The 27,839-nt window shown below is 38.1% G+C and overlaps 3 protein-coding genes across 4 annotated transcripts in view; 2 read left to right on the top strand and 1 right to left on the bottom strand.

Moving 5' to 3' along the window:
- Positions 1-317: 317 nt before the first annotated feature.
- Positions 318-1,378, bottom strand: LOC109050100 (cystatin-like). Its single transcript, XM_019067768.2, has 3 exons — positions 1,109-1,378; positions 553-663; positions 318-465 (listed from the first exon to the last, which is right to left on the bottom strand). Exons 1-3 carry the CDS (start codon positions 1,307-1,309, stop codon positions 388-390), a joined length of 390 nt encoding a protein of 129 aa, XP_018923313.1. The 5' UTR covers positions 1,310-1,378; the 3' UTR covers positions 318-387.
- A 6,223-nt stretch (positions 1,379-7,601) lies between these two features.
- Positions 7,602-21,411, top strand: LOC109050381 (vacuolar protein sorting-associated protein 4B). Of its 2 annotated transcripts, XM_042717968.1 has the most exons (13): positions 7,602-7,779; positions 8,665-8,776; positions 8,884-8,984; positions 15,155-15,266; positions 15,461-15,608; positions 16,201-16,262; positions 16,424-16,543; positions 16,703-16,859; positions 17,008-17,156; positions 18,297-18,378; positions 19,249-19,468; positions 19,585-19,725; positions 20,895-21,411. In XM_042717968.1, exons 1-13 carry the CDS (start codon positions 7,759-7,761, stop codon positions 20,994-20,996), a joined length of 1,527 nt encoding a protein of 508 aa, XP_042573902.1. In that variant the 5' UTR covers positions 7,602-7,758; the 3' UTR covers positions 20,997-21,411. The 2 variants fall into 2 exon arrangements, with proteins under 2 accessions (XP_042573902.1, XP_042573903.1); XM_042717969.1 differs by lacking the exons at positions 7,602-7,779; positions 8,665-8,776; positions 8,884-8,984 and adding an exon at positions 14,332-14,554.
- A 994-nt stretch (positions 21,412-22,405) lies between these two features.
- kdsr (3-ketodihydrosphingosine reductase) overlaps positions 22,406-27,839 on the top strand; it is a 9,964-nt gene continuing 4,530 nt past the window's right edge. Inside the window, exons 1-9 of the mRNA XM_042717967.1 lie at positions 22,406-22,860; positions 24,368-24,457; positions 24,922-24,978; positions 25,118-25,183; positions 25,311-25,406; positions 26,214-26,403; positions 26,498-26,583; positions 27,140-27,223; positions 27,621-27,722. Coding sequence (XP_042573901.1) covers positions 22,672-22,860; positions 24,368-24,457; positions 24,922-24,978; positions 25,118-25,183; positions 25,311-25,406; positions 26,214-26,403; positions 26,498-26,583; positions 27,140-27,223; positions 27,621-27,722 — 960 coding nt within the window. The 5' untranslated portion in view covers positions 22,406-22,671. The remainder of the gene's footprint in view (positions 22,861-24,367; positions 24,458-24,921; positions 24,979-25,117; positions 25,184-25,310; positions 25,407-26,213; positions 26,404-26,497; positions 26,584-27,139; positions 27,224-27,620; positions 27,723-27,839) is intronic.

Genomic DNA, 27,839 nt, shown 5'->3' with positions numbered 1-27,839 from the left:
TAATGTTTAATGCTAGTGTGAGTGACCTAGACTATTTTTCAGCGTTGAAAGTCATTTCAACTATATTTGAAGGTCAGTCACATTCCGGCTGCAGGAGTACACAGACATTGTTCAACCACGTTTTAATAGCAAAGGATGAGTTAATATTGAAACATGAGTTTTATCATTGAGAAATTCCTACAAATTGTAGCTCTTCAAAGCAACTGAGTCTAAAGAGACTACATGATTGTGTTAATGAAGCATTCTTATTTGTTGACAGGTTCTCAGGACAAATAAAGTTTCCATTTTATCAAGAATAAAGACAAAGTGTACCATAATTACCAACAGCAAGTACATTTTATTGCTGGTTGAATGTTAAAAACCCCCAAACAACACTCATCATGAGCTCTACATGCAGGTCATTTCAGTGACTTTAAAGGAGTTTAACCATGGCCGGCTCCAAACCATTATTCTGCACTGAATTACCTTGAAGAAAGAGAAAAAAAATTTTAACATGGAAAGAGAGAAATGTAAACAAAATCACAATATTGTAAAGTAGACAGTGGGTCTTACCCGTGCAACATTGGGATTCTTATGAATGGCACACAGGGTCTTAACTACACCCTTTTTGCAGTTGGTTCTGCCCATCTTCACAGTGAACATGTATTTCATGCCAGCGACAACCTGGAGTTTCAACCAGAAACACATTCAGACATAGTTGGGCCAACCCAGAGTTAAGAAAACCTGTCTGGTGCACAATTTTTCCTCAAAAGAAACAAAGTTAGTTAGGGGCAGCCACCACTGTTACAGTAATGCTGGAGAAAGCTCTTTCTTTTCAAGTTTGAATATTTATTTAACATGTCTACCAAATCACACCTGAACAATCCTTAACACTCACCTCATGAAATAAATATTCATGTAGCATTTAATATAAATAGCTTTCAAGTTGAGGCAAACACTTATTTTGTTCTTGTTGTACAACAAGGCACAATTTTATGGTTCTAAGTCTTTACATGTCATCATCCAGTCATCATGACAGCGTTCTACAAGGAGCTCCATCACTAGGTTTGATTCAGCGACGTTCCCAGTTTAAATGATTACAAACCGAATAAACGTTTAAAGTACTTACTTGTTTTTGGACCTTGATGACCCTGAAAACTTTACGTACAAACGCATCGTTGCTTTGTCTGTTGTACTGGGCCACTGCGAACTGTAACGCTTTCTGAACATCTTCATCGTTAATGTCTGCATCTACAGGGCCTCCAGGAACCCCAGCACTCACCACGGACAAAGCCACGAGCAGAAACGACACAAACATCTTACCATACATGCTTGAATGGATTAATTGACTCACACACTCTTGATTCTTCCTTGCTTGTAGATGGTTGTAATCACTGAGATTATATATATACCTCCGTGTAGGGGCGGGGCGTTTTGCCTCTACCAATCAGATTCAGGGAGAGGCAATGGGTTTGGAAAAAGTCATTAGGCTCGTTTGAGATGAGCCGCGAGATGCATGCCGGTTAGAAAAAGTGTCCGAGTTACGTCTGACTTGCTCTGATGTCATGCTGACGTGTGTCTTGTTCATCATATTTATTTTCATAAAAGCAACAGAACTGAAATTATATCATGTTTATTAGCAACACAGCATGTAAGTGAGAATAACGTGATATCTGCCTTTGATCTCGTAGGTATCTGTTCCACTTGGAGAGGTCAGGGGTCTCATTTATTAAACTCTCCATAGATTTCATCCTAAAAGTGTACGTATGGACAAAAGCTAGATTTTGCGTACGCACAAAAGTTTTCAGATTTATAAAACCATATGCGTGCGTATGGGTGGTAAAAATCCCTTTATAAATCCCAGTCAGGGGAAGATTGTGCGTACCCGACTCCTCCCCGAAATCACCATATATGGAGCTTACAACCACTAGTTTTACTATGCATAACCTCATCTGCATATAATTTCCATCCATATTCCCATCCACGTGATGCCATATTTAACACCGTTAAAGGTACAAGACATTAAGGAAATATGATATACGGACTATAAATGCCATTTGTGCCATAAACAATTTCTATTGCTAAAAATCATCCAGTATCCTTGTTATGTTTTAGCATAAATATATAAAAATAAAAATCCATAAAAACAAAACTGCTGAGTTGGTCTCATTCTTTTCCACTGGCCAAATAGTATTTCAGTTGTTTAAAACAATTCAAATCAAATTTTATTTATGCAGTTTTGCTGATAAGGTGAACATCTTTAAGCTATTTTAAGCCTATATTTATTGCAGTGTAAATAGAATTTTCTGACTCGGCGCTTCATTGACAAAGTAGACTGTTTTAAAAAGAAAACATGCAAATAACCATTTTCTTCAAGTTGTATCCTTCAAATACAGTGGTATTTTTCATAATGTTGTGGGGATGCCTTCACACAGCATCAACACTTCCGTGCAGCTGTGGTTGTACAGTAAGATATTATCACTGGAACTACTCAAACCAGACGATATAGACCGTTCCACTGAATCCAGCAGTGTCTGCTATAATATCGAAGTGCGCATCATTGATCATTGTTCTCACTAAAATATTTTCGCATAGCATGAGATCTGCAGTTTAGTTTAAAGATGAATTATTGTGCACCTATAGCACTCCTCGCTGTCATTAAAACAGCATGCCACAGGAAAAGTGATCAAGCGCATTCCACTCATATAATTTTTGTTTAACTTCTGCGTAATGACTTTATGTATTTTCAGTGCTTATCTCCATTAATGAGAATGGAATATTTGATGTAAATGTGCATATCGAAATGAAAACAGATTTTAAAATCGTTGCTTACTTCATTACTTTTCTCACGGCAGAAAAAAGGTCTAGAATGTTCTTAAGGTGTGTACATATTTACGGCAAGTTTATTTTTTTTATAACTCCCGATATGTGCGTGGAAAAATGCGTACACAATTTCTATCCCTATTTTGTGCGTAAGCAATGTTTATAAATGAGGCCCCAGAACTGTTCGTCTTGCCTGCGCTTATTTCACTCCTCCCCTCACTGCAGCCACCTGCTCTCGCTACATTTCAGGCGAGGCGAGGCGCATCTCAAACAACCCTATACCCTTCTCGTTACGTCCTACTTGCTGTGAGGTCATGCCAAAACTCTACCGCAGTGGACTTGGAAGTCTTTGCGCGAGGAGACCCCACCACATTTAGGAGGTTCTGCCTACTTTTGGAGTTCACACCCCATTTTGGAGTTCTCCTTTCTGCAGTTCCCTTTCATAGGTCACTTCAATGCTGCGGTGACGTCACAGAATGGGAACACCTCTTGGTGTGACGAATGTCTGAAGCCCTGTACCATCCCGCCAATCTTATTGGCCAAATAGTGCTTGGCACCGCCTTACGCATGGGTAAGCATAGTATGCTTGCGTGCCGCGCGCTATTTCTATCAGATTTAATTTCCTTCAGGAAAGCTAATTTTCTGTGCCCTAGGAAAGCAGCAACTGTTTGAGCAGTGTTTAACTCCTCTTCGCGGAAGCGATTGGTCACCGAAAGTGTAAGGAGCCATGTAACAGGTTTATCACGGGGTGGGTGGGGGGGGGTATTCATGAAAGGTGCATTGTGTGCCTGGGCCTGCAACATGTGCAGGTGGCACTTAGCGACCTCTCTGCATGTCCTCACTGTGATAGCCTACGGCTAAAAGTTCTGCGCTCGAGAGTAGACATCTTCTCGAAGGTCGCCCCCGCGTCCAACCCCCGGCGTAACACTTCTGCGGTTGCCGAGGCGCCATACAAGGCAATGGCTTGGGGCGACGTGAGTGATCTAGACAATGAGGACAGTGCTGCGCTGGAATTTTCTCCACTTCGCTCGCTCTCCCCCACTCAAATGCAAGAAGTCAGCAGAAACTACGTGGAGCCTGTTGCTTTTACAAAAGAGGATCTATGGCCCACCCCGGAGGCCTGCAATGCTATGTCCTTTGGCTGCGGTCTGTATGATGACGATGTTTTGTCCACCGCTGCTTCGGACTCAGAGGACATTCTGACCGACACATGCGGTTCTCTCCCTTCGAGCGGACAGGAGTAATGCACCTCCCCTTCCTACAGTGAGCTGTTGGATGTGGTTACCCGCGCGGTGGATAAACTGGGGCTGGATTAGAATAAGTAGACGTGGCCCAGATCCAATCTCTATCTAAGCTGGACGACCGTTTCTTAACTAGTCGTGCACCTGCCCAGCCCCGTAAGCTGCTGCCCTTCTTCCCGGGACCTCCACCAGGAGGTTTTGAGGTCCTGGAAGCAGCCTTATTCAGCGCGCATCACAAACACCACGGCCACGGATTTCGCCACCATTGCTGACATGGCGGACCGCGGTTATGCAACGATGCCGCCGGAGGAATAGACTCTAGCCGAACATCTAGCACTGAACTTGGCCGCGGCCTGGAAGTCTCGCCCTCTCCATTCTTCGAAGGCGTGTCGAGTCACGTCTAACCTCGTCGGGAAATCTTACTCAGCTTCAGATCAGGCGGCTACCACACTTCACTCAATGCTTCAAGCCTACCAGGTGGAGCTTTTGAAGCGGAGCTTTTGAAAGAGCTCGATGAGGGGGACGGAGAATGAACAGCGACGGGCAACAGACTTGGCGCTATGTGCCACCAAGCATACTGCCCGAGCAGTAGACCATTCAATGCCGGGGATGGTGATGGTTGAGTGCCACCTTTGGCTCAACCTCACCCATATAAAAGAAAAGGATAAGTCTTTTCTCATGGATGCCATCACCTATGGCACCCCCTCGTAAGGATTGGGGTCCTAGGGCTTATCCACAGGCTCACCAGCACCAACAAAAAATGCTGGACCTGAGTTTGACGGCAAAAACCTCTCGTCCTCAGGTTCCTAACAGCAGTTCCTGATACTTCTGCTGTTCGTCAGGGACTGTGCCCTCCACTACAGAGTGCTGTTGTACAACTAATACGCATCCAACCCTCTCACTGCAGTTCCTAGGCTCTAACATTGACTGTCTCGCTGCAAAATGTGCTTCGAGCAGCATTGGACCGAGCTACCACTCGGAGCGCCCCCTCAGACACTTTGCGCACTTCAGCCTTCAAAGTTTGAGGGACAGCCCAAGGGTCTGGCAAAGACAGCCCGATCTGAATGATGCATACTTTCATATTCAGATCATCAAGAGACACAGAAAGTTCCTAAGATTCGCTTTAGAGGGCAAAGCGTATCAATACCGTGTTCTTCCCTTTGGATTAGCCCTGGCTCCATGAACTTTCACGAAATGCATGGATGCAGTTCTGGCCCCGTTTGCGGATCTAGGGCGTTTGTGTGCTAAATTACCTAGACAATTGGCTGGTATTAGCACAATCACAGACTCAAGCATGCTCTCATCGAGATCTCATGATAAATCATCTAAGCAGCCTGGGCTTACGCATGAATCTCCAAAAGAGTCTTTTGGGTCTAATGGCAGCAGCATCCCCTGTAATCCGTCTAGGTTGACTTCACATGCGCCCATTTCAATGGTGGATGTAAAGCCAAAGGATTTCACCCTGTTGTTATCCGCATCGAACAATTTCGGTGACACGGAGGTGTGTTCTGATGATAAAGAACCCGAATTCATCCGAAAATCATCACAAATGAGTTCCACTATTCGCCTCTATACTGCCCACAAAATGTCACTAAATAACAGTCATTGACAGGTTGGTGGGCTGTTTGTCAAGGAAGCCTAACCCACGGGACTTGGACGAAGGCACAGAGAGGGTGGCACATAAACAGATTGGAGCTGCTAGCTGTCTTTCTAGCTCTCCAATATTTTTCAAGACTGCTGAATGGCCGTCATGTGTTAATCAGGATGGACAACACAACTGTATTTGAATCACCAAGGAGGATTAAGCTCCCGTCCCCTATGCAGGCTGGCGAGGAACATCCTTCTATGGTTTCAGAACAGATTTCTGTCGATCCAAGTGGTTCACGTCCCCAGACACTTGAACTTCGGAGCAGATTTGCTCTCGAGACAGAGCCTGGAGGAGGGGGAACTCAAGCCCCAACCCCAAATGGTAATCTGCGCTCTACGAGCTTTTGGAGAAGCGGAAGTGGACTTATTCTCGTCGAGCATGACTATGCATTGCCCGCTATGGTTCTCCCTATTTCCCCCATCGCCCCTGGGACTGTACGCTCTAGCCCATGAATGCTGGTTCGTGGGCTTACAAGCTCTTTCTATTTCACCTTCGTGCGTGGACTTTGCACCAGGATTTGTGAGAGTTTTGCTGCGACCAAGGCATGACTAAGTCGCTTCAAATCCTTTTCGCTTCCAGTAGGTGGTGTTGGAGGCTTTCTCCCCCACGGAGGCGGGGTTAGAAGATCTAAGCCTTTGTCCTGTGATGGCGCTGAAGATCTATCTTGATCGTACAGCCCGATGGCGTGAGTCCGACCAGCTGTTCATTTGTTTTGGGAGTAAAAATAAAGGTTGTGCTGTCACAAAGCAGCACATGTCCCATTGGCTGGTGGAGGCTATATCCTTAGCCTATGGGGCGCGCGGGCTTGCTTTGCCCTTAGGAATTCGAGCACATTCCACGAGGGCGGTGGCTTCGTTGCAAGCCTTCCTTAGTGGATCTTCTATGGATGACATATGTGCTGCAGCAGGATGGTCCTCACCGAGCACTATTGTCATCACCAGTGATCGGTTCTGCGAAGATTTAGCTAATCTCAAACAAGCCTATTTTTTCGTGTCCCGTCCCAATCACGTGATTAATAGTGATTTTGTATCCCATCTCATGCATCAGGCCAGACATTAAATCCTGTATAGTTTTATTGCTCTGTCTATGACATAGTTCGTTTTGTGTCTTCCAGTGAGAATGGGTTGAAATTAATGGGTTTTCTTTTTCCATTGTGAAATTTGTGAGTTGTCTTGCAGTGCTGTCATTTTGACACAGACCACCCTTACGGCCATAAACAAAACTTCAAGGAGCACGAACCGGCTTTGGTCCTTGATGAATTAAGCCCTCCCTCAATAAGAGTAAACAAGGACAAAACGAGGAGCTTGAGATTTTGGGTTATTTAAGGTTCATCTTCTGCTAGTAGTCTTGCAATTGCAGTTGACTTGGTGTTTTGAAAAGATTTAATTTTCTCTGTTTCGAAAGCTGATCAACAGTGGCACCTACTGACCAGTCCCAGACTGTGCATCTATCCCTTACAATTTCATTTTTCATCAATTCAAATTAAATGATCTAAACTGATTTGATAGAATCCTACAGATTTTACACCACCATACAGCAAAAAAACAGATCAATAAGTAAAATCAGAACTAAAAGAATATATTGCTAATATAGATGTTAAAATATGTTTACATAAATATATTTTAGCTATTTTGATTTTTAGTTACTTATTTTTGGACATTATTTATATATTTTATATATGCAAATATATTTATATTGTCCAAAATATACTTAAACATACATTTAGCATTTACTAAAAATGTTTTTTAAGATTGCAAATATTTTTTTCTTGCCCCTTGAAATACATTTTGTAATATATATATATATATTTTTTCAGGTGAAACTAGTTGGTTGATCAGCTGGTCTCCCAGATTGACCAGCTAAAGAAGTGGTCAAAAGGCGTTCATATATTTCAGCCATAATTATATTTTCCTCAGTGTGAGGGTGTAGAGGTCGCTGTTTGTCGTGGTGTTCCTCGTTATTATCATGCCTGATGTATGAGTCGAGTGGGTGTTCACAGCCTGGATAATTCAATGCCAACAATACCGAAACTCAATAGAGAGCGACTTCACAACAAATCAGCGTGACATGGAGCCTACGAATTTACAGGTAAATAAATCCGTACAGAAATCACGAATAAATGTTAAGACAGTGTAGGCTACGTTCAAAAGACTGGGTGTTGTTGTAGACTAGTTTGTAATATTTAATAGCAGATTTTCTATTGTAGAAGTTGTTTTGGTTGTTTAGAAACCATTTTTACATTCACCACTCTCCGAAACATTGTCATTATGTATGAATGAAGTTAGAGTTGGAGTGATTAAAGTTATCTTTAAGTAAAAAGTGAATCGTCATGAGGACACAGGCTATGTTTTAAGACTTAGCAGTGATTCCTGAAGACCATATGATGCCTATAGATGCTGTCTATGTAGGCAGCGCATTAGTTTTTGAAACACGGTCATAACCCCGGACATTAAAGATTTCTCTGGGATGTTTTCTGTTCAAGGATGAAAACATTTTTGAAAAAAGTTTTTAAGGCATCATCACCCCCCCAGAAATTATAACACTTAGCGTATGAAAAACAGGAAATTCATATTTACTGGTGTATTTTAATTATTTGTGTATTATTATTTAAACCACACTATGGTCAGAGGTGTATGTCTTACATTTGAGATTTCCTAATCATTAATAATCCCAGTCTCTGTTAGACTCATGATGATCAATTCATTATAATTCAATTATGTGCATTTTCAGACTAATTCTCTAAGTTAATTGGCACTAAATAACAGTTTGTACTAGTCATTATAAATCACTTTATATGTGCAATGCTTTTTAGTTTTACATTTTTTCTATAGCATTGTTAAATATTTTAATATGAAATGTTATTACATGTTGTGTAATGGTGCTTGAAGTATATTTATACTTCTTACACTACTCTTAAATCTCTGCAGAGTGGCTTATGTCTTAAAGTGCAATTGCACATGCTTTATTTTACAGAAAGCTATAGCTACAGCCAACAAGGCTTCACAAGAGGACCAGGCTGGAAATTATGAGGAAGCTGTTAAATCTTATCAACATGCAGTGAAATATTTTCTGCATATAATAAAACGTAAGTGCATAAATGTGCAACTAACCTATTTACAACAATGTGCAATGGTCTGATCAAGTTTCTTGTCATTTTCCTGTTTTTTTATCCCTTTGTTTCCATGCATTTAGGTGAACCACAGGGTAAGGAGGGTAATCAGAAGATCAGAGATAAGTGTAAGCAGTATCTAGACAGAGCAGAAGAGCTTCAAGACTATCTTGATAAGAAAGAGGTTACTATAAAATTATCACTGTCTCTTTGTGTTTTTATGAATATGTCCAAGCAATTTGGATCACAATAGACAAAAGAGTCACACTTTAAAAAAAAAAAAATAGAAAACCTTACATATTCAGATTCAGATAGATCATGCTGACTATGTGCAGTCTTCATAAAACCATCTTTCTACAGCAGTGTATTACAGTTTATTGCCACATGCTGGACATTATTACGTCACTTTGGTCACCAACATACAGTAAGTGTTGTCGAATAGTAAAAACACATTTTGACCAACAATTTAACCCACTGCAAGAACACTAACAGTGCTTTGAAGCATGGAGGCAGCATCATTCTGTGGCATGAACTGAACACGTACAGAGGGAAAGTTGAGCAAATAAATAAAAATTCTGAAGGGAAACATGCTGCGGTCAGCAAAACCACTGAACACACTGACGTAGTTTAAAATCAAATGGAACATTAGAGACGTGGCCTAATGGTAACACAAGTGCTTCAGCACATTGCGCTGTTGCACTCATATGGAAGGTGTGAGTCTGAATCTAGCTAGCAACATGTCCTGATCTCATTTCCTCTCATTTACTTTTCCTGGAAATAAAAGTTAAGTGGGCTTAAAGAATGCTATACATTATTATATTATATTATATTATATTATATTATATTATATTATATTATATTATATTATATTATATTATATAATATTATATTATATTATATTATATTATATTATTATCGCCTTTATTTAAATGGCACTTTATAAAATGTCACTTTATAAAATACAGATAGTTTCAAAGCAGCTTTACAGTGATAAATAATTATTGTGTGATAAATGTAGTATTCAGTTCTGCTGAAAAGCAGCTCTAAAAATTCAATAGTCATTATTCAGTTTAAGTCCGTTCCAGTTTCAGTTTGGTTTAATAACTGTGAAAAGTTCATCAGTTATATATTGTTTACTGACAGTAGGAAAGGAGTCTCGTGAAAATACCAATGAGCTTCGCAAACTTATATGGTCAGAAAATGAAAATATGTGATTTTTTTGTGTGATGGTTATGTGTCAGAAAAATCAACAGCAGTAGACCCAGTACATAGCCCTGGGGGTCTCCAGAAGCACTAAGCATGAAGGAGCCCTGTTTTGTGTCCTGACTGTGGTTTGTTGCATATTACAGGATCCATTTGCAGACAATAAAAAAAAAAAAGGTTTGACCAGGTATGCAATGGTGTCCCGTGGTTTTGCTTGTAAGTGTCTTTGTAGGGGCCTTAAAATGTGCCACTTTCTTAAAAGACTGTGAGTAAGTGCAATGTGGTTGTGCATTTGAAAAAAAAAAAATCTTTTTGGCAGAATATACAGATATTGTTCAATGCTCGTAAATGGAAAAAGATGTTATTGCAGTAAGAGTACTTAGAGTACTAGCGTACTTAGGGCATTTAACAAGAAAGGCTAAGACGACGTGTTAATCAGCAAAACTTTGTCCTCTTGATCTCAAGTTCTGGCGGTCTAATAATAACTGGGTGTTTGGGAGGCAGGTGAAGTGGTTGTTCTGTGATTAGACAGTGACGCATTAGATGCTCTTTCGCTGTAAAGTATTGTTGTTGAAGTTTATTTTTAGGGTGTTGGCATTTTTTTTTTTTTTTTTAGGTTTGGTTTGGTTTGGTTTTTTACAAGTAAAAGTTTTGTCCTAGCAGTATTATCAGATTATTACAGATACCGAAACTCAGTGTTTAGCCATAGCCTCTGGATAGGTTGTGGGATGCTGGTTGTTTTTTTAAAGGGACTCTAAGGGGCCACTGTAAGTCCCTGCAAGAACTTGATGTGTAGCCTATCTCTCAGAGGTGTGTCAATAGAAGTGGCACATGACTTTAAATTCTTTGGTGTGTCACTACACTGATGACTTCATATTTACAGTGCCTTGCGAAAGTATTCATACCCCTTCATTTTTTTCATGTTTTGTTATGTTGCTGCCTTTTGTTAACCTGCTTTAAATTACTTTTTTTCCCACATCAGTCTACACTCCATACACTATATTGACAAAGCAAAAACATAATTGTCACAACTTTATTTAAATTTATTAAAATAAAAAATACTGAAATAAATACATTGCATAAGTATTCATACCCTTAGTTAAATATTTTGCTGAAGCACCTTTACAGCCTCAAGTCTTTTTTGTTTGATGTGACAAGCATTATCTGCCATCCTTCTCCTCATCTCTTCACCTCTCAAGCTCTGTCAGGATGGGTGGGGGAGGGGGGGCACACACATTTTCAGGTTTCTCCAGAAATATTTGACTGGATTCAATCCCAGGCTCTGGCTGGGCCACTCAAGGACATTCACAGAGTTGTCTATAAGCTACTCTTTCTGTGTGTGCTTAGGGTCATTGTCCTGCTGGAAGGTAAACCTTCTGCCCAGGCTGAGGTTCTGAATGCTCTAGACTAGGTTTTCATTAAGGTTTTCTCAGTATTTTGGTTCATTTAGTGTTTCTTCTTCTCTGATGAGTCCCTCAGTCCCTGCCGCTGAAAAACAGCCCAACAGCATGAGTCTGGTACCAGCACACTTTACTTTTGGGATGGTACTCTGCAGGTGATGAGCAGTGCCTGGTTTCCTTCAAACACGATGGAATTGAGGTTCAACAGACCAGAGAGTTTTGTTTCGCACAGTCTGAGGGTCACTTAGGTTTCTTTTTTGTTAATTCTAAGTGTTTTTTATGTGTCTTCACTGAAAAGAGGATTGAGTTTGGCCACACCGCCATAAAGCCCAGATCGGTGGAGTGTTGCAGTGATGTTTGTCCTTCTGAAGATTTCTCCTATCTCCACATATGATCATGGAGCTCAACTAGAATGACCATCAGGTTCTTGGTCAACACTATAACCAAAGCTCTTCTCCATCAGTTTAGCTAGGAGGCCAGCTCTAGGAAGAGCCCTGGTTGTTTCAAATTTCTTCCATTAAGGGTAACAGAGACTACATGCTTCTGTAAACCTTCAATGAAGCAGAATGGCTTTTCTGAACTGTTCCACAGATGTGTGGCTTGACGCAAACCTGTTTCTGAGCTCTACAGGCAGTTATTTTGACCTCAGGGCTTGGTTTTTGCTCTGATATGCATTATTAGCTGTTAGACCTATTATTAAGTCGTGTGCCGATCCAAATCAAACCCATTCAATTGAATTTACCACAGGTTAACTTCACTTGAAGTGTAGTAACATCTACAAGCAATATGAAAGCTCCTGAGCTAAATTTCAACTGTCCCAGATAAGGGTATGAATATTTATGCAATGGAATCATTTAAGTGTTTTATTTGTAAAAAGTTTGCAAAGATGTTAAAAACCTGTTTTTTGATTTATGGGGTGTAGATTGATGTGGAAAAAAAGTAATTTAAAGCAGTTTAACATAAGGCAGAAACATAACAAAACGTGAAAAAAATGAAGGGGTATGAATACTTTTGCAAGGCACTGTACACTGAACACCATCCTTGGTGAAGCAAACACAATCAACACTCTTACGGTAATTTCTGAATGTTTGTAAAATTGATGGCTAAAGGTGCAGCACACTTTTGGTGACATTTTGTGGGCAAAAAAGGTTCATTGCATATTGTCAGTAAATATGAAGCACAGCTCACACAGAAGTCACAAATCTGTGTGTGTCTTTCACTCTCATGTAAAATTCCAGCTTGCTTGGATTTCTATTGAGATGACTAGATTACATTCAATGTTGTCAAAAAGCAGTCAGTGTGACTTAATTTGTATGAATTTATCTGATCTCAGTCGTGCATTTTTGTGCAATCTGCTTATAACACATTGATGGTTACGTTTATTGGTGGACCTCCATGCTTACTTAAAAAAAGATTAAATCTAACATTACCAGATGAATCACATTATACCAAATTCCTACACCACTTTGTTAAATAGTTTTCTCATGAGATCGCGTTGCTTCCACTTCCTACAGAGATGCAGCTAAACTGAAGAAACCTTAGATGACCACTGACATCTAAATCCAACGTCTCTATTTAATATTTCTCAGCTACCTATATTTATAGCCCCACAGTTACTTTAAAGTGAAAATTAAAAGCTGTTTGCATTTGCACTGGTGCTTTTAGGGGATGAGATGAAAATTAAGGGGGCTTGGTGATATCAAGTTTTAAATAACGTGCATGGATAAAACACAGTAAGACCAGGAACTTGTATAAAAAAGGTACAAAGGGTCCAGTTTGATTTCATGTTGACTATAAAGGTATTGGATCATGTATATGTCATATCATATATATCCATTGTCTGTTTGGCTACACTACATTCTATTTTTGTATTCCTTTCATAAATATATATATTTTTATTTTTTGTTTACTGTGGTGTCTGGTGTTCACAACATGGTTCTAAAGGAACACTAGCAGCATATGTTGTTTATTATAGCCTGCCGTATTGCAATAGGCTATAATGTCTGATAACATTTAAGCAATGATGTGGCTCATGCCTGTCGGTGACCTTTCAGTTTGACAATGGAAACACTTGTTTATAGCTCAGTTATCTCACTGATGACTTCAGACTCTTGGTAGCTATATCACTATAGTAACACACAGGCCTCTTTAGATGTGAATGTGCACATTTCTAGTAGCCTTAAACCAATATAATAATACAGACTGGAGTCAGCTGTCACACTTTTTATCACAGTGAATAATTCTCAGGGTGGCCTGGGAAATATAGTTTGCTGACAGGGTAAGTTGCCATGTTTGGAACCTATCATTAATATTACGATCTAATATTAGAGAAATGCCTAATTAGGTGATGAGAATAATTAATTCAATTAATAATTAATTAAAACGTAATGTAATGTATGGCAAATTATAAATCCAATGATTTGGCAAACAGAATTTTTCATTATTAAATTGGATAAAATTAAAACACATGCCACAACTTGATATTAAAAATATCTTTAATCTTATATTAAAAACGTGAGCCATGCAAGCATTTCTGTATTTGAATCAGATTTCTGTGATAACTTCCCTTTGTGTCAACATCTGGGATTTTCCCCAGATAATCAGGGCAAATTAATTGTCTTTAAGTAACTGTAATCACTGAAACTTGGACACATTCTGCATTCAAATGGGTGCATATGATTTGTATAACGCGGTCATGCAGTTATAGTTTTTGATGTTTGGTGGCATCAGCTTGAGATAATACTTCTTTGTTGTTACCTACAGTAATATTGGATATATCAAGTAGAATTTTTATTACTTAGGAATTACTTTTTTGTGTGTGTTTTGTTCCTGAAACTAGAGGCGTTTGTAAGGGCGCGCCGAATGTTGGGCAGGTCTCACGCGTATGACGCATGACATTTTTGGAACACGTGAGCGTGAAGACGGAAGTGACATTCTAAGTTTTTATACGGAAGTGTTTTTCCCCCCTCCCCTCTGTTATTCTCCGATCTCAAAATTAAGTATTGAAAATTCATAAATTTACAACCGTCGTTGTTTGTTCGTAGAAACGTAACAGATCGTTAATATATCACTGTTTTATATTACCGAAACTCGCCGTTCGTTTTTGATTTTTTCAGCCCCTATGGCTGCCAACAACAACAACAACTTACAGGTAAGTTACAAACAAATGATCTCAGAGTTTATCAAACCGACTGCAAGAACTTTCACTTATGGATTTACTTAAGCTAAATATTACGTTTCATCGTATCTGTAAATGCATATATATCTGAAGGCAATGGTTTTGTTGTAAATATAAAGAAATTATCGCCTATGTCTTGCTAGCACCCTCGTGTTTTGTATACACTAACAAACTATTATAGTCGTAATCACTCTTGATAGTTTATAAATGTTATTTTGTGTGTTAACCAGACAGTGACGTTAGCAGGTAAAGATCACATGAGCTAACAATAACCAGTCAGGTGTTGGTTTGAGCTTTGTTTAGTTTGAGGTTTTGTTCTGCCTTTTGTTTTGTGCTTATGAAGTACATCTATTACAATTTGGCTCATTGTTTTGGTCTCTTAAGCATTACAGTTTTTCTGTGGTGAACAGATATGAAGTATAAATGAAGTCTTATTTATATGCTTTCATACAACTGACTGAAATTCCCTCACACCGTCCTTTTTATGACATTAAAACTGCATTTATTAGTTAATAGCTACACTGCATTTTCTGAAATCCATTCTGAAATATTGTTATGATATTTACCTCTCAGAAAGCTATAGATCTGGCCAGTAAGGCAGCTCTGGAGGATAAGGCTGAAAACTATGAAGAGGCCCTGCGACTATATCAACACGCTGTTCAATATTTCTTGCACGTTGTCAAATGTAAGTATGCATTAGAAATCTGTTTTTATGCATACTATTTCTATTTTACTATTTGTTTTTAGATTGCTAGATGTTTATATATATATATATATATATATATTGCTTTAGCCTTGTTAATTTATCAGTATGTTAATGAGAAGGCATTGCATCATTTGACACGCCTCTATGCATTTAACTATGTCTTTTTTGTGAAGATGAAGCACAGGGGGATAAGGCCAAACAAAGCATTCGGGCCAAATGTGCCGAATATTTAGACCGGGCTGAGAAGCTGAAAGAATACTTGAAGAAGAAAGAGAAAGCCCCAGCGAAACCAGTGAAGGAGTCCCAGTCCAGTGATAAAGGGTGGGTGCTGTTGATTAGTGGTTAGTAGGAGAAATACAAGCATACACATGCATTCATTTGAAACGTGTGAAAATTAATTAACACAATACAGCTTAAAAAAATAAATCTAATCTAATAATACACGGGACTCGATCAGTCTGATAGCCCATAGGGTGTGCTCTCATGTCTATGCAAAAACGTGTTAGCAACTGAGACTATGAACTTCCTCCTTTGCTGTTGGGTGCGGGTGTAAGTTTGGTTCGATTTTTACAGCGAAACATTTGAAAATATTTTCTTTTTAAAATGTCATTTATTCCTGTGATCAAAGCTGTATTTTCAGCATCATTACTCCAGTCTTCAGTGTGTCACATGATCCTTCAGAAATCATTCTGATATGAGGATTTACTGCTCAAGAAACATTTCTGATTGTTAGCAATGTTGAAAATGTAATTTCGGGTTTCTTTGATAAATAGAAACTTTAAAAGAAAGCAATAATTTGAAATAAGTGTTTTGTTACGTTATACATGCATTTACTGCCACATTTGATCAGTTGAATGCAACCTTGGGGAATAAAAGTTTTAATTAAAATATATATATACATTTTTAACCATAGGAATGAAAGTGATGGAGAAGGAGATGATCCAGAGAAAAAGAAATTTCAAAATCAACTCTCAGGTAAATTTTTCTAATGGAACGAAATTATTATTTTACTCAATTCAGTTACATTTTTTAGTGTGTTTTATTACTGGTAGTCTTACGTAATACTAAGAAAAACAGTACCTTTTTGGTAACACGATTTTTTTTAGTTGAATCTGATTTCTGATCTATTATCACAGGAGCCATTGTCATGGAGAAGCCAAACATTAAATGGAACGATGTTGCCGGTTTGGAAGGGGCCAAAGAGGCTTTGAAAGAAGCTGTCATTCTCCCAATCAAATTCCCACATCTCTTCACTGGCAAGTGGCTATATCAGTATCAACCAGTGGGCACTGCTTTCACATAACGCTCTGAGTATTCAGTGATCAGCAGTGCCAGTATGGATATATCAAACCTGCAACTGAACCATTACCCTGTTGAAAGAATACCTCTAACAATACAAATGGTTTCTGTCTCAGGTAAAAGAACTCCCTGGAGGGGCATCCTTCTCTTCGGGCCTCCTGGAACAGGCAAGTCTTACCTGGCCAAAGCAGTAGCGACAGAAGCCAACAACTCCACCTTCTTTTCCATCTCCTCCTCCGACCTGGTATCCAAGTGGCTGGGAGAGAGTGAAAAGTGAGTCTTGTGAGGAATGCTGCGGTTTTCATGGCTACACTTCCAGATTCTCTACATTTTATGAAAATGATACAGAGCGAGGTCTAGAGTTTTAAAGTTGCTTGTCATCTGATTAAATGGGTAAAATGATCTCCTTTCATCCCCTCAGGCTGGTGAAGAATTTGTTCACTTTGGCGCGAGAGCACAAGCCCTCTATTATCTTCATCGATGAGATCGATTCACTCTGCGGCTCCAGGAGTGAGAATGAAAGTGAAGCAGCTCGCAGAATCAAGACAGAGTTTCTGGTTCAGATGCAAGGTGAGCTTTTTATACGTGTTACGACCGTCTGTAACAGGGATGTCAACCTTCTCCAAACCTAATTAATAACACTTTAAAGAAACTAAAATAATGGGTTATGGACTACACTGTGTTTGTCTGAAATGCATTCCAAACCAGCAGTGATGCAAAATCTTTTAAAGGGGTCCTATTATGCTCTTTTACAAGGTCTTGATTTTGTTTTGGGGGTGTACTAGAACAGGCTCTCATACTAGGTTGTTTGAAAAACATATATTTTTCACTTAATTTACATTTTTACAACACCTCTCTCCCCAGTCTGTCATGAACAGCCTGGAATAGTTCCTGCATCAAATGAAGGCTCGCCTTCTGAAATACGAAATGCGCTGTGATTGGTTAGTTGCACCAGTCTGTGTTGTGATTGACAGCACTCGGCGCCTGGTGGGGAAATGTCCTGCCCCTTACCATAGCCACCTGCTGTGAGCTTCAGTGTAAATATTGCGTCAAAATCAAATCAATTTTAGCGCGATTTAAACCCGGATGATTGTAACCACTCTAAGCTTATCTGCTTAACATGATATAACACTCATTGTCTTCTCTAGTGCAGCTCAACCAGGCCTCGTCCCATTGGTCGATCTTTGTGATATCACAGATCCCGGAAAATTTGCATTGTAGTCCAAACGAGTCGTTCGTTGTAGTTTTCGAAAAGTGATTTCTGTTAAATAAAATATCTTCTTTTGAATTGGACTTTGAGCTTTGTAACTTTGCAGATCTTTTTTATGCTCAAACAGCAACATTAGAAAAAACTAAAGTTGAAAAAGTTAAAAAAAATGAAAAAGCATAATAGCACCCCTTTTAATCAAAATCAGTTTAATTTTTGTCTAAATTGCATCATTTTTTTTTCTTTCGATAGAATTGTATTGTTTGAATCTATTTGTTTTACCTGAAAGAATGAACAAATTAATAAAAGAAGAGCATTTCATTTTTGCATAATGAGATTATTTACTTGACAATTTAGCACATTTCCACCCTCAAATTTTCATGACTGAAAAGCAGAAATCATATTACTGTGATACTGTACATTCACATACATCATGTTGGTATTTGTTAGTTTTAATGAACCATTAATATCTAATTACATTATCTAATAAAAATCCATTATAGGTGTTGGTAATGACAACGAAGGGATTCTGGTGCTGGGAGCCACAAACATCCCCTGGACGTTGGATTCTGCCATCAGAAGACGGTAATGATTTGTTTTCATGAATTACTACGTCAGAGAGGAGTGATTATATCAGTATCAGATAAAGATTATTGAATATGATTGAATGACATCACTGAGTGACATCAGCTAGAACAGGTTATTCAACTCTTGTAGTTCTTTATGAGCCAGAGAGCATGACTCACTATGAATCATGTGAAATGTTATGAAAGATCTACAGGTCTATACAATTTCTATAATAATCTGTGTGTGTGTGTGTGTGTATATATATGACTGCTTTTACTGTATTTTTCATGTAGCCTTGTTGAGCATAAGAGATTGCTTTGAAAAACATTAAAAAAACATCTTACCAACCCTAAACTTTTGAATAGTGGTCCATGCACCTGTGACCTACACAAAGGGTGGCGACTAGAGAATCTCACATATGTGACCGTGGACCACAAAACCAGTCTTAAGTCTCAGTTTTATGAAATTTAGATTTATACATCATCTAAAAGCTGACAATATTTGGCTGAGATACAACTATTTGAAAATCTGGAATCTAAGGGTGTAAAAAATCAAAATACTGAGTAAATCGCCTTTAAAGTTGTCCAGATGAATTCTTAACAATGCATATTACTAATCACAAATGAAGTTTTGATATATTTACAGTAGGAAATTTACAAAATATCTTCATGGAACATGATCTTTACTTAATATCCTAATGATTTTTGGCATAAAAGAAAAATCGATAATTTTGACCCATACAATGTTTTTTTGGCTATTGCTGCAAATATACCCCAGCGACTTAAGACTGGGTTTGTGGTCCAGGGTCACATATGTGATAAATGGTTGTGTGTGTGTGTGTGTACCTATCACTTTTTAACTGTAAGAGTATATGTTCATTGTGTTTAGATTTGAGAAGCGCATCTACATCCCTCTGCCAGAAGAGCACGCTCGTGGATTCATGTTCAAGCTGAATCTGGGCAGCACACCGACAAGTCTCACCGAATCAGACTTCATGACTCTGGGCAAGAAGACGGACGGTTACTCCGGTGCTGACATCAGCGTCATCGTCAGAGACGCCCTCATGCAGCCCGTCAGGAAGGTTCAGTCCGCCACTCACTTCAAACGGGTGAGTCCTCGATGACACGGAACACACTGAGCAAACGTGAAATGAGTCTTACACTAATACGTCTTAAATGAATTACTCCCCATTCTAATCGTAACCATTATATTTTCTTTCATTAGGCACGAGGACCATCAAGAAATGACCCGAATGTCATAGTCGATGACCTTTTAACCCCTTGCTCCCCAGGTGATCCACAGGCTATTGAAATGACATGGATGGAAGTCGATGGAGAGAAACTTTTGGAGCCAATTGTTTCCATGGTGAGCATATATTTTAAACCATCAGTATATACTAATTGTGCTTAATACAATATGTGACTATTGTTCATAAGAAAAATTATGCTGTGTCCCAGTGTCAAGCTATTTTTGTCTTCCTGAGTGCAAAAGCTCTGTTGAAAGTGACTCTACATTATGTGGAAAATTAGAAATATGTTCTGCTTTATTTACATACACTACTGTTCAAAATTTTAAGTTTAAAAAGATTTTTATAGAAATTTAAAGGATGCATTAAATTAATAAAGTGACTGAGAAGAATTTCATTATGTTGGAAAAAATTTCCATTTGACATAAATGCTGTTCCAGAAAAAAATGCATCACTGTTTCCCCAAAAGCTATTAACTTTTTCCAACATTGGTAATAAATCAGCATATTAGAATGATTTCTGAAGGCTCATGTGACACTGAAGACTGCTGAAAATCCAGCTTTTTGCGCAGGAATAAATTACTTTAATATGTAAATAGAGAACAGTTGTTTTAAATTGTAATATTATTTTACAGTATTACTCTTTTTTTTTTTTTTTTTTTTTTTTTTTTTTTTTTTTATTTTGATCAAAATAACTGCAGCCTTGGTGAATAACAAGAGCCCAAACTTTTGAACATTATATCTGTGTATTTTGGCTTTTTTGCAGCATCTTTGAATGGTAGTAGAATAATAATAATAATAATTTTATAAAATAATTTTTTTTTTTTAGTGTTTCAATTAGTATTTATGAAAAAAAAATAAAAGTGAATAAAAAGAAAAATGAACATGTAATATAAAAATAGGAAACGGTGAATATAGTTTTTATCAGGGTTGCAAAAAGGTGGAAAATTTCCAGTAAATTTTGGAAATATTCCAGAAAATTTGGAACATTTCCAGGATATTTTTTTTTTTATATAAATAACCAAGAAATTTCCACAAAGTTTCCACCCCTTTGCAACCCTAGTTTTTATTATATTTAATTTTATTATTATTATTTAGGTGTTTCTTGCCTTTATTTTACTTTAGTTGACAGCAAAGTGGGAGCGAGAGAGAGTAGGGGTGGGATCGGGAAAGGTCCACGAGCCGAGACTCAAACTCAAATATTTTTATTTTCATTAAAAACATGTTGAACTGCAAGACTGTTACGGTACTTTCATCAATTCCTTATCATGCTCTGCTCACACCCACAGTCGGACATGCTGAGGTCCCTCACCAACACAAAGCCCACCGTCAACGAGCAGGATCTGGAGAAGCTGAAAAAGTTCACCGAGGACTTTGGACAGGAGGGCTGAACAGAGCCGGTCTCCCGAAACCAAAGCAAACAGCTTGTGATTGTCACATCTTCTCTCTTGCCCTTCACACGCCCCTCTCTTCCTTTCGTACCCATGCTCTTCCTCTGACCGACGAGCCCCCTCAGCTGTAATTTGAAATGCATATCTCTTCAAGCCCACCTCAGTTTTTCTTCACATGTTAATAATAGCTGCTCTGCCTGCAAGGCTGCCGTCAGTACCTTGTGACCATCATGCATCCTTTATCATTAATAAGCGGTCTCAGTCATAATTATCTGTGCTTTCTATGAATAACACAGTCAGCAGGACCTACAACAGATGTGCTGTAAAACAATAAGCAATTATAATTAGTTCCTAAACTAATACTAATGTCAGTTTTGTTTACAGTTGCATAAATCTGAATGGACAATAGTTCTGCTCCGTTTTAAAATGAGAAAGTCATCTGGTTTTGATATAACACTCAGAGATCCGCATTTAACAATTCAGGCACTCTTTACATAGAATGGTTTGAATCTGTGCATCTGGTTTTGATATAACACTCAGAGATCCGCATTTAACAATTCAGGCACTCTTTACATAGACTACATATGTTTTTTATCTCCATGTACATCATTACTTTCAGTATATTACTGTAAAATGTGCTTTTCCTTCACTGAGATATGAGTTACATTATATGTTCAGGGGCCAATGTTGGACGTTGATTTAAATTCACTCGCTGAGGCTCAGCACACAATGTGCCTTCTTCGCATTTTCCTCCTGTCTGTCTCTCTCTAAGATCTGCATACGCATAGATACACAAATGATGCTTATTGATGGCTATATAACTGTTTTTATAGGCAGAAGGTTTGGGAATAATTGGATGATATTTGCACATTTCATTTAAAACTTTACAAACATATATATATCAATCTGTATACAGCTATGCACTTATAGGGTGTTTGGTTTGTCATTTAAAAACCTGTAAGACATTGTACTCTTAGAATAACAATGTAGATGTACTTGGTTTGTTTTGAGGAGAAGTCTTGTTAAACAGACGGTTTGCAGACTGTTTAAAAGTGGTTCATTTTAATATTCACATGTAAATAAAGGTTGAAATGCAACTCATTTGATTTATTTGTTGCTTTAATGCGAATGTTTTCACACAAATTCCTAAAACGCTCACTCTCTGTCAACCTGTGAGTTCTGTATTTTTTTTTATTTACATTTTTGATAGCTGTTTGACTGACATTTCATTATGGGCGGTGTTTTTGGATAAATTACTCGAATTCAGTGGCGAAAACGATTAAAAAGTGACAGCAGTCTTCCTGCTCTGGAAAGAATGTTGAACTTTGGAACTTGTAGTCCATTTTCTGTAAAAGTCGCATTCTGACGCGGTGAGCGGATGTTTAAAAAAAACTACAACTCCCAAAATCCCACCGCTCAAACGCAACCAGCATCCCGTTCAAAGTGTATAGATTCTGTTTTGGTTCATGTAGGGAACGGAAAGAGTTAGCTTTTGCAGTCTCACGGCTTGAATTTAGTATTTAATCTACAGCGCAAGCCTCTAACACATCACTAGATAATAAAAGAGCATTAACGGCTCGTCCGAAGGCCTGTTATCTTCTGTCCGCGAGACGGGGGAGTGTCTGGAATTGGACATTTAGCTTGTGAGCTAACGTCAGCAGCATCAGGTTGACCCATGTCCTCTGAGGAGGCTCTCGGCTCCGCGCTCTCACACTGGTTCTCCTTTAACTCCTGGTGGCTGCTTCTGCCTTTCGTTATGCTCCTGGTAGTGGCTGCTTTCATCGTGGCCTTCGTGCTGCTGCTGTACATGATATCCCCGTTAATAAGCCCCAAACCGCTCAAACTGAACGGGGCCCATGTGGTGGTAAGTTGACGTAACTCTGTTTTTTTTTTTTTTTTTTTTTTTTATCTGTTAGAAATAACGGCACACAGATCTCATAACATCAGAAGCAGCTAAGCTAACAAGAAACGAATGTTATAAGGTTGTTGTCAATAGGTCCTGCAGTCCGTCTATCGAAAAAACCTAATTGCATGAACTGTAATATTTGGTGCTTATTCATAAAGTGATTATATGCATTGATAGTAGACAATCATAAACCTAATGAAGCTGTGATTACTCCTAATTATGTCAACTCATGCAGCAGTGCAGATGTGCATTTGACTTTATCAGCTGCTGAGACTGTTATCTCTTCAGATTGCAAATGCACTATGCATCAGATGAGCTAATATTCATGTTAAAGGTCATATTTTACTGGAGGCCACATAAGTGTAATTATACTGGTTATGCAATCATTTGTTCCAGGGCAATGGACCTTTTCAAGCGGGCATTGCATGTTTTTGCATTTGCTAGGGTTCGTAGTTTATCAAGAGCTCAGACTTATCTAGTTGTAATTGAACAGAATGTTGAGCTAGAAATATGCAATGTTTATCTGTGATGATTTCATGGGATATTTTGCAAAACGTTGTTCATAAAATGCATATTCATGCTTTATGCAGTTGATTGTATTCATAGAAACATCAGAATGAATTCACATAAATCATACAGTTCATACATTATCACAGCACACAGAATGAAAAGCCATGTTTCTATTTGTCCCATTTGTTGTCGACCATATATGCATGCTATTATTTTATTATTATTATTTATCAGTTTTAACCCTATAAAACCTAATATATTACCAGAAAATGTAACCTTTTATTGACAAATAATTTAATTTTGATTTGAACTCTTTATTGAAACTTTAGACAAAAATAAAAATGTTTTCATATGTGTGTGTGTGTTTTTTTTTTGAGTATCATATTTGATACATTTTAAGACTCGTGTTGCAAATAATAATAATAATAATAATAATAATAATAATTTTATTCAAACTGAGCAAACACATGCATGCAGTTTGGTGCAGCTGCTGATATTTTTATGTTTATGGCCAAAAAAATTAAGATGAAATTACTGAAATTCTAATCCGTAAAGATGGTGAAAAAACTATAAACTATCAATTGGGCGAAAGAAGGCAATCTAAGTACAGTGTGTGTACAACAGGTAAGTATTGATCATGTTGATAATTTACAGGCCTTAGAGATTCAGTAGGCTTCATAGGGTTAATTCATGATTCAGATCATCAGTTGTATGCATTATTGTTAAAAATCAATTTATGGAGAATATGAACAGGATTTTTAGATCTGCTATCTAACTGTTGCACTCTATATCTACTGGATGAGAACAGATGCACATTCTGTGGTGCCTGCATTGTAGATAATTGCTTGATTGGTGAATTTGTTTGTACTCGTGTTTGCATATTTAAGTAAAATATGTGAACCATGACTTGCATGGTTTGTAATAAATCTGCTCTGAATGTCGTGTCCATCCTCAGGTGACCGGAGGCAGCAGTGGGATTGGGAAGTGCATTGCCATGGAGTGCTACAAACATGGTGCCTTCATCACTCTGGTGGCACGAGATGAGGTCTGTCACTCACTCTATACACTAGCGTCAAAAGTTTGTGGTCCAGAATCTCTTATGCTCAACGAGGATGCATTTATTTGAACAAAAATACAGTAAGGACAGTACTATTGTGAAATACTATTATACATTAAAGTTTTCTATTGTAACATATTTTCTAATGCAATTTATTCCTGTGTTGCAAAGCTGAATTTTCAGCATCATTACTCCAGTCTTCAGTGTCACATCAGGATCCTTCAGAAATCATTGTAATATGAGGATTTTTTTTAAGTTAAACAGACAACAATTATCTTGTTTTGTAACATTATACATATCTTTGTCACTTTTGATCAGTATGATGCATCCTTTCTATTAATTTCTTTTAGAAAAAAGTGCTGAGCCCAAACTTTTGATTGCTAGTAGACATAATAATTATTGCTGTCATTGGAAGTTATTAAATATTTGTGGGTGTACATATTTTTCTACAGCACAAACTGGTTCAAGCCAAGAAAGAAGTGGAGAAATGTGCCATAAATGATAAGCAGGTATGTATTTCTTTGGTATGTTTATACATCTTTAAATGTACGTATGTATTCTTTTGTATTTTTGGCTAGTGCACTCAAAATCAACTCAGAAATCTTAAAAGGGCTTACCACGTATGATTATTGTTATGATCACCTCTAGGTGGTGCTTTGCATTTCTGTTGATGTGTCGAAAGACTACAACCAGGTGGAGAGCGTCATAAAACAAGTATGTTTATTCTGTTATGTCAGCATTTATTCTGGTCATTGTTTTGAAACTTTAACTGCTGTTAATGTTTTCTTCGGATGGTTTGCGATGAGGTTGCCGACTGTTGTGTTGTGTGTTTGCTCCACAGGCTCAAGAGAAGCTGGGTCCTGTGGACATGCTGGTGAATTGTGCTGGGACGTCTATATCTGGGAAGTTTGAGGAAGTGGAAGTCGACCGCTTCAAGGTGAGAACAGTATATCATAGAGACTCAGGTGGGCATTTTTAAATTATACTAGTAAGAAACCACCTTGCAACACCCTCTGGCCCTCAAGAACCACTGTTCTGCGATGTTTAGTTAACCCTAATCAAACCCAAGTAGACAAGCTAATCAAATGATTTGTCCAAACCCGCTCCCTGCTGTAGCATATTAATTTTAACATATTCATAACAGTCGCCTTAGGGTGCTATGCACCCATGACATCTTTTATCTGAGATAAAAAAAACGCTGCTTGGGGAGACACTAAAAATAATAAACACATACAATGATGTACACTAATAATTGTTTGTGTTTGTTGGCAGTGTTTAATTATTTATTGAATGATTTTGAACACAAATTAAGCATTACAAACCCAAATAGTATTGTGTTATTGTACCATAAACAAAACCTCGCAGCTGGCATAGAGGTATGTGTAATTACAAAATAAGTTTGTTATAGTTTTTATTTTTAAGAAATACATGTATGATAAAAGTGATGAAGCTGTTTCTGCTCCAGCTCTCCGATGCACAATGGATCCAAATTCTTTTAACTTAATTTTGTTCACTCCTTACTTATTCAGTGCACTCAGCTGTCAATGAATGAGTAAATCAATGAATAATTGAGCAGTTTTGGACTTCAGGATTACTAGTTTTTACTAAGTTCCAGGCTGGTGAGTTTGATCAAGGTTGGAGCTAAACTGTGCAGGAAAGTGACTCTAAATACCCTAACAATTCCTCTGGTATATAATGGTGAGAAATCTGTTCCTGAGGTGAAGTGTGCGCTCTCTTTAAACAGAAAATGATGGAGGTGAACTATCTGGGCAGCGTGTACCCCACCCGGGCAGTGATCACCACTATGAAGGAAAGGCGGATGGGCCGCATCATGTTTGTGTCGTCACAGGCAGGGCTGATCGGCCTCTTCGGCTACACGGCCTACTCACCCTCCAAATTTGCCCTGCGTGGTCTAGCTGAGGCCACACACACAGAATCTACCACATTACATACACTCACTCAGTATCTACCACATTACAGTCCGCTGAAACTTTGATTTTAATTTAGTCTCTCGTCCTGATCTTCCCTAGATGAAGCCCTATAATATCTATGTAACTGTGGCGTATCCTCCAGACACTGACACTCCAGGTTTTGCGGAAGAGAATAAGACTAAGGTGAGATAATAGACGTTTTTTTCCTTAATAGAATTAGTCTCTGGAATATTGTAATAGAGCATTAATATTAATAGAATATTTGAAAGTGAAGGATTTCTAATAATGCAGGTCTGTGCTCTGTTAAATAGTTGGATCTTTCTTTTTGAATTGTAAAAATGTATGGAGTGCTAATATTGGGTGGCTTTTTGTCCCTGCAAAAAACAATGCTGGATAAAGCATTTTGCTAACACTTTATTTTAAGGAGCAATGCTCACTATTAACTAGTTGCTTATTAGCATGCATATTACTAGCATACTGGCTGATTATTAGTATTTGTAAAGCACATATTAATGCCATATTCTACATGAGCATATTTTAGATCCCTTAATCTCTACCCAATACTTAAACTTAACATTTGCCTTACTAACTATTAATAAGCAGCAAATTAGGAGTGCACTGAGGCAAAAGTCATAGTTAATGGTTATAGTTAATAGTGAGAATTGCTCCCCAAACTAAAGTGTGACCTATTTATTTATTTTTTTTGTCATATATGTCATTTTGACTTTCTGTTTGGCAGCCTCTGGAGACCAAGTTGATTTCAGAAACGGCTGGAGTCTGTCAGCCTGAGCAAGTAGCAAAGATTGTGGTAAAGGATGCAGTGGTAAGTAGGGATTGTTCAAGATAGTCAACTACTCATCCAACAATAGTTGAATGCTTATCATTTTCTCACCCTTGTGTCAGACTTGTATGACTTCATTTCTTTTGCATGTGGAACACAAAAGACTTTATTTTGAGAAACAATTCAGGGTTTTTTTGTCAGTGGTTTTGAAAATATCTTAATTTTGGGTGAACTATATCTTTAAAACACTAGTTAGTTTTGATAACCCTCTGCTTCAATTAAATCTGTTGATTTAATAAAACACATTTGATTTTTTTCTAATTCAGTTTGTTTTATATTAAGCCTAAAACATACTAGTATTAATATTTTTATATAATATATATTATATAAAATAAAGTATAATACTGTAATAACTATTGTTGTTTCTGTTGACTCACAGCAGGGAAATTTCTCCAGCTCATTTGGACCCGATGGCTACATGCTGTCAGCGCTGACCTGTGGGATGTCACCTGTTACCTCCATCACTGAGGGGCTGCAGCAGGTACGGCCCATTATCACAAAACACTGAGAGTCTGAGTCTAGTGCAACAGTGTCATCATATCTGACTCACTGACAATACCTTAGGAGATGGAAATGGACGACTCCTCCCTTTCCGCGT

The sequence above is a fragment of the Cyprinus carpio genome, chromosome B2, assembly GCF_018340385.1.
Source record: "Cyprinus carpio isolate SPL01 chromosome B2, ASM1834038v1, whole genome shotgun sequence".
NCBI lineage: Eukaryota > Metazoa > Chordata > Actinopteri > Cypriniformes > Cyprinidae > Cyprinus > Cyprinus carpio.
This window is presented reverse-complemented; position numbering and strand designations above follow the sequence as displayed.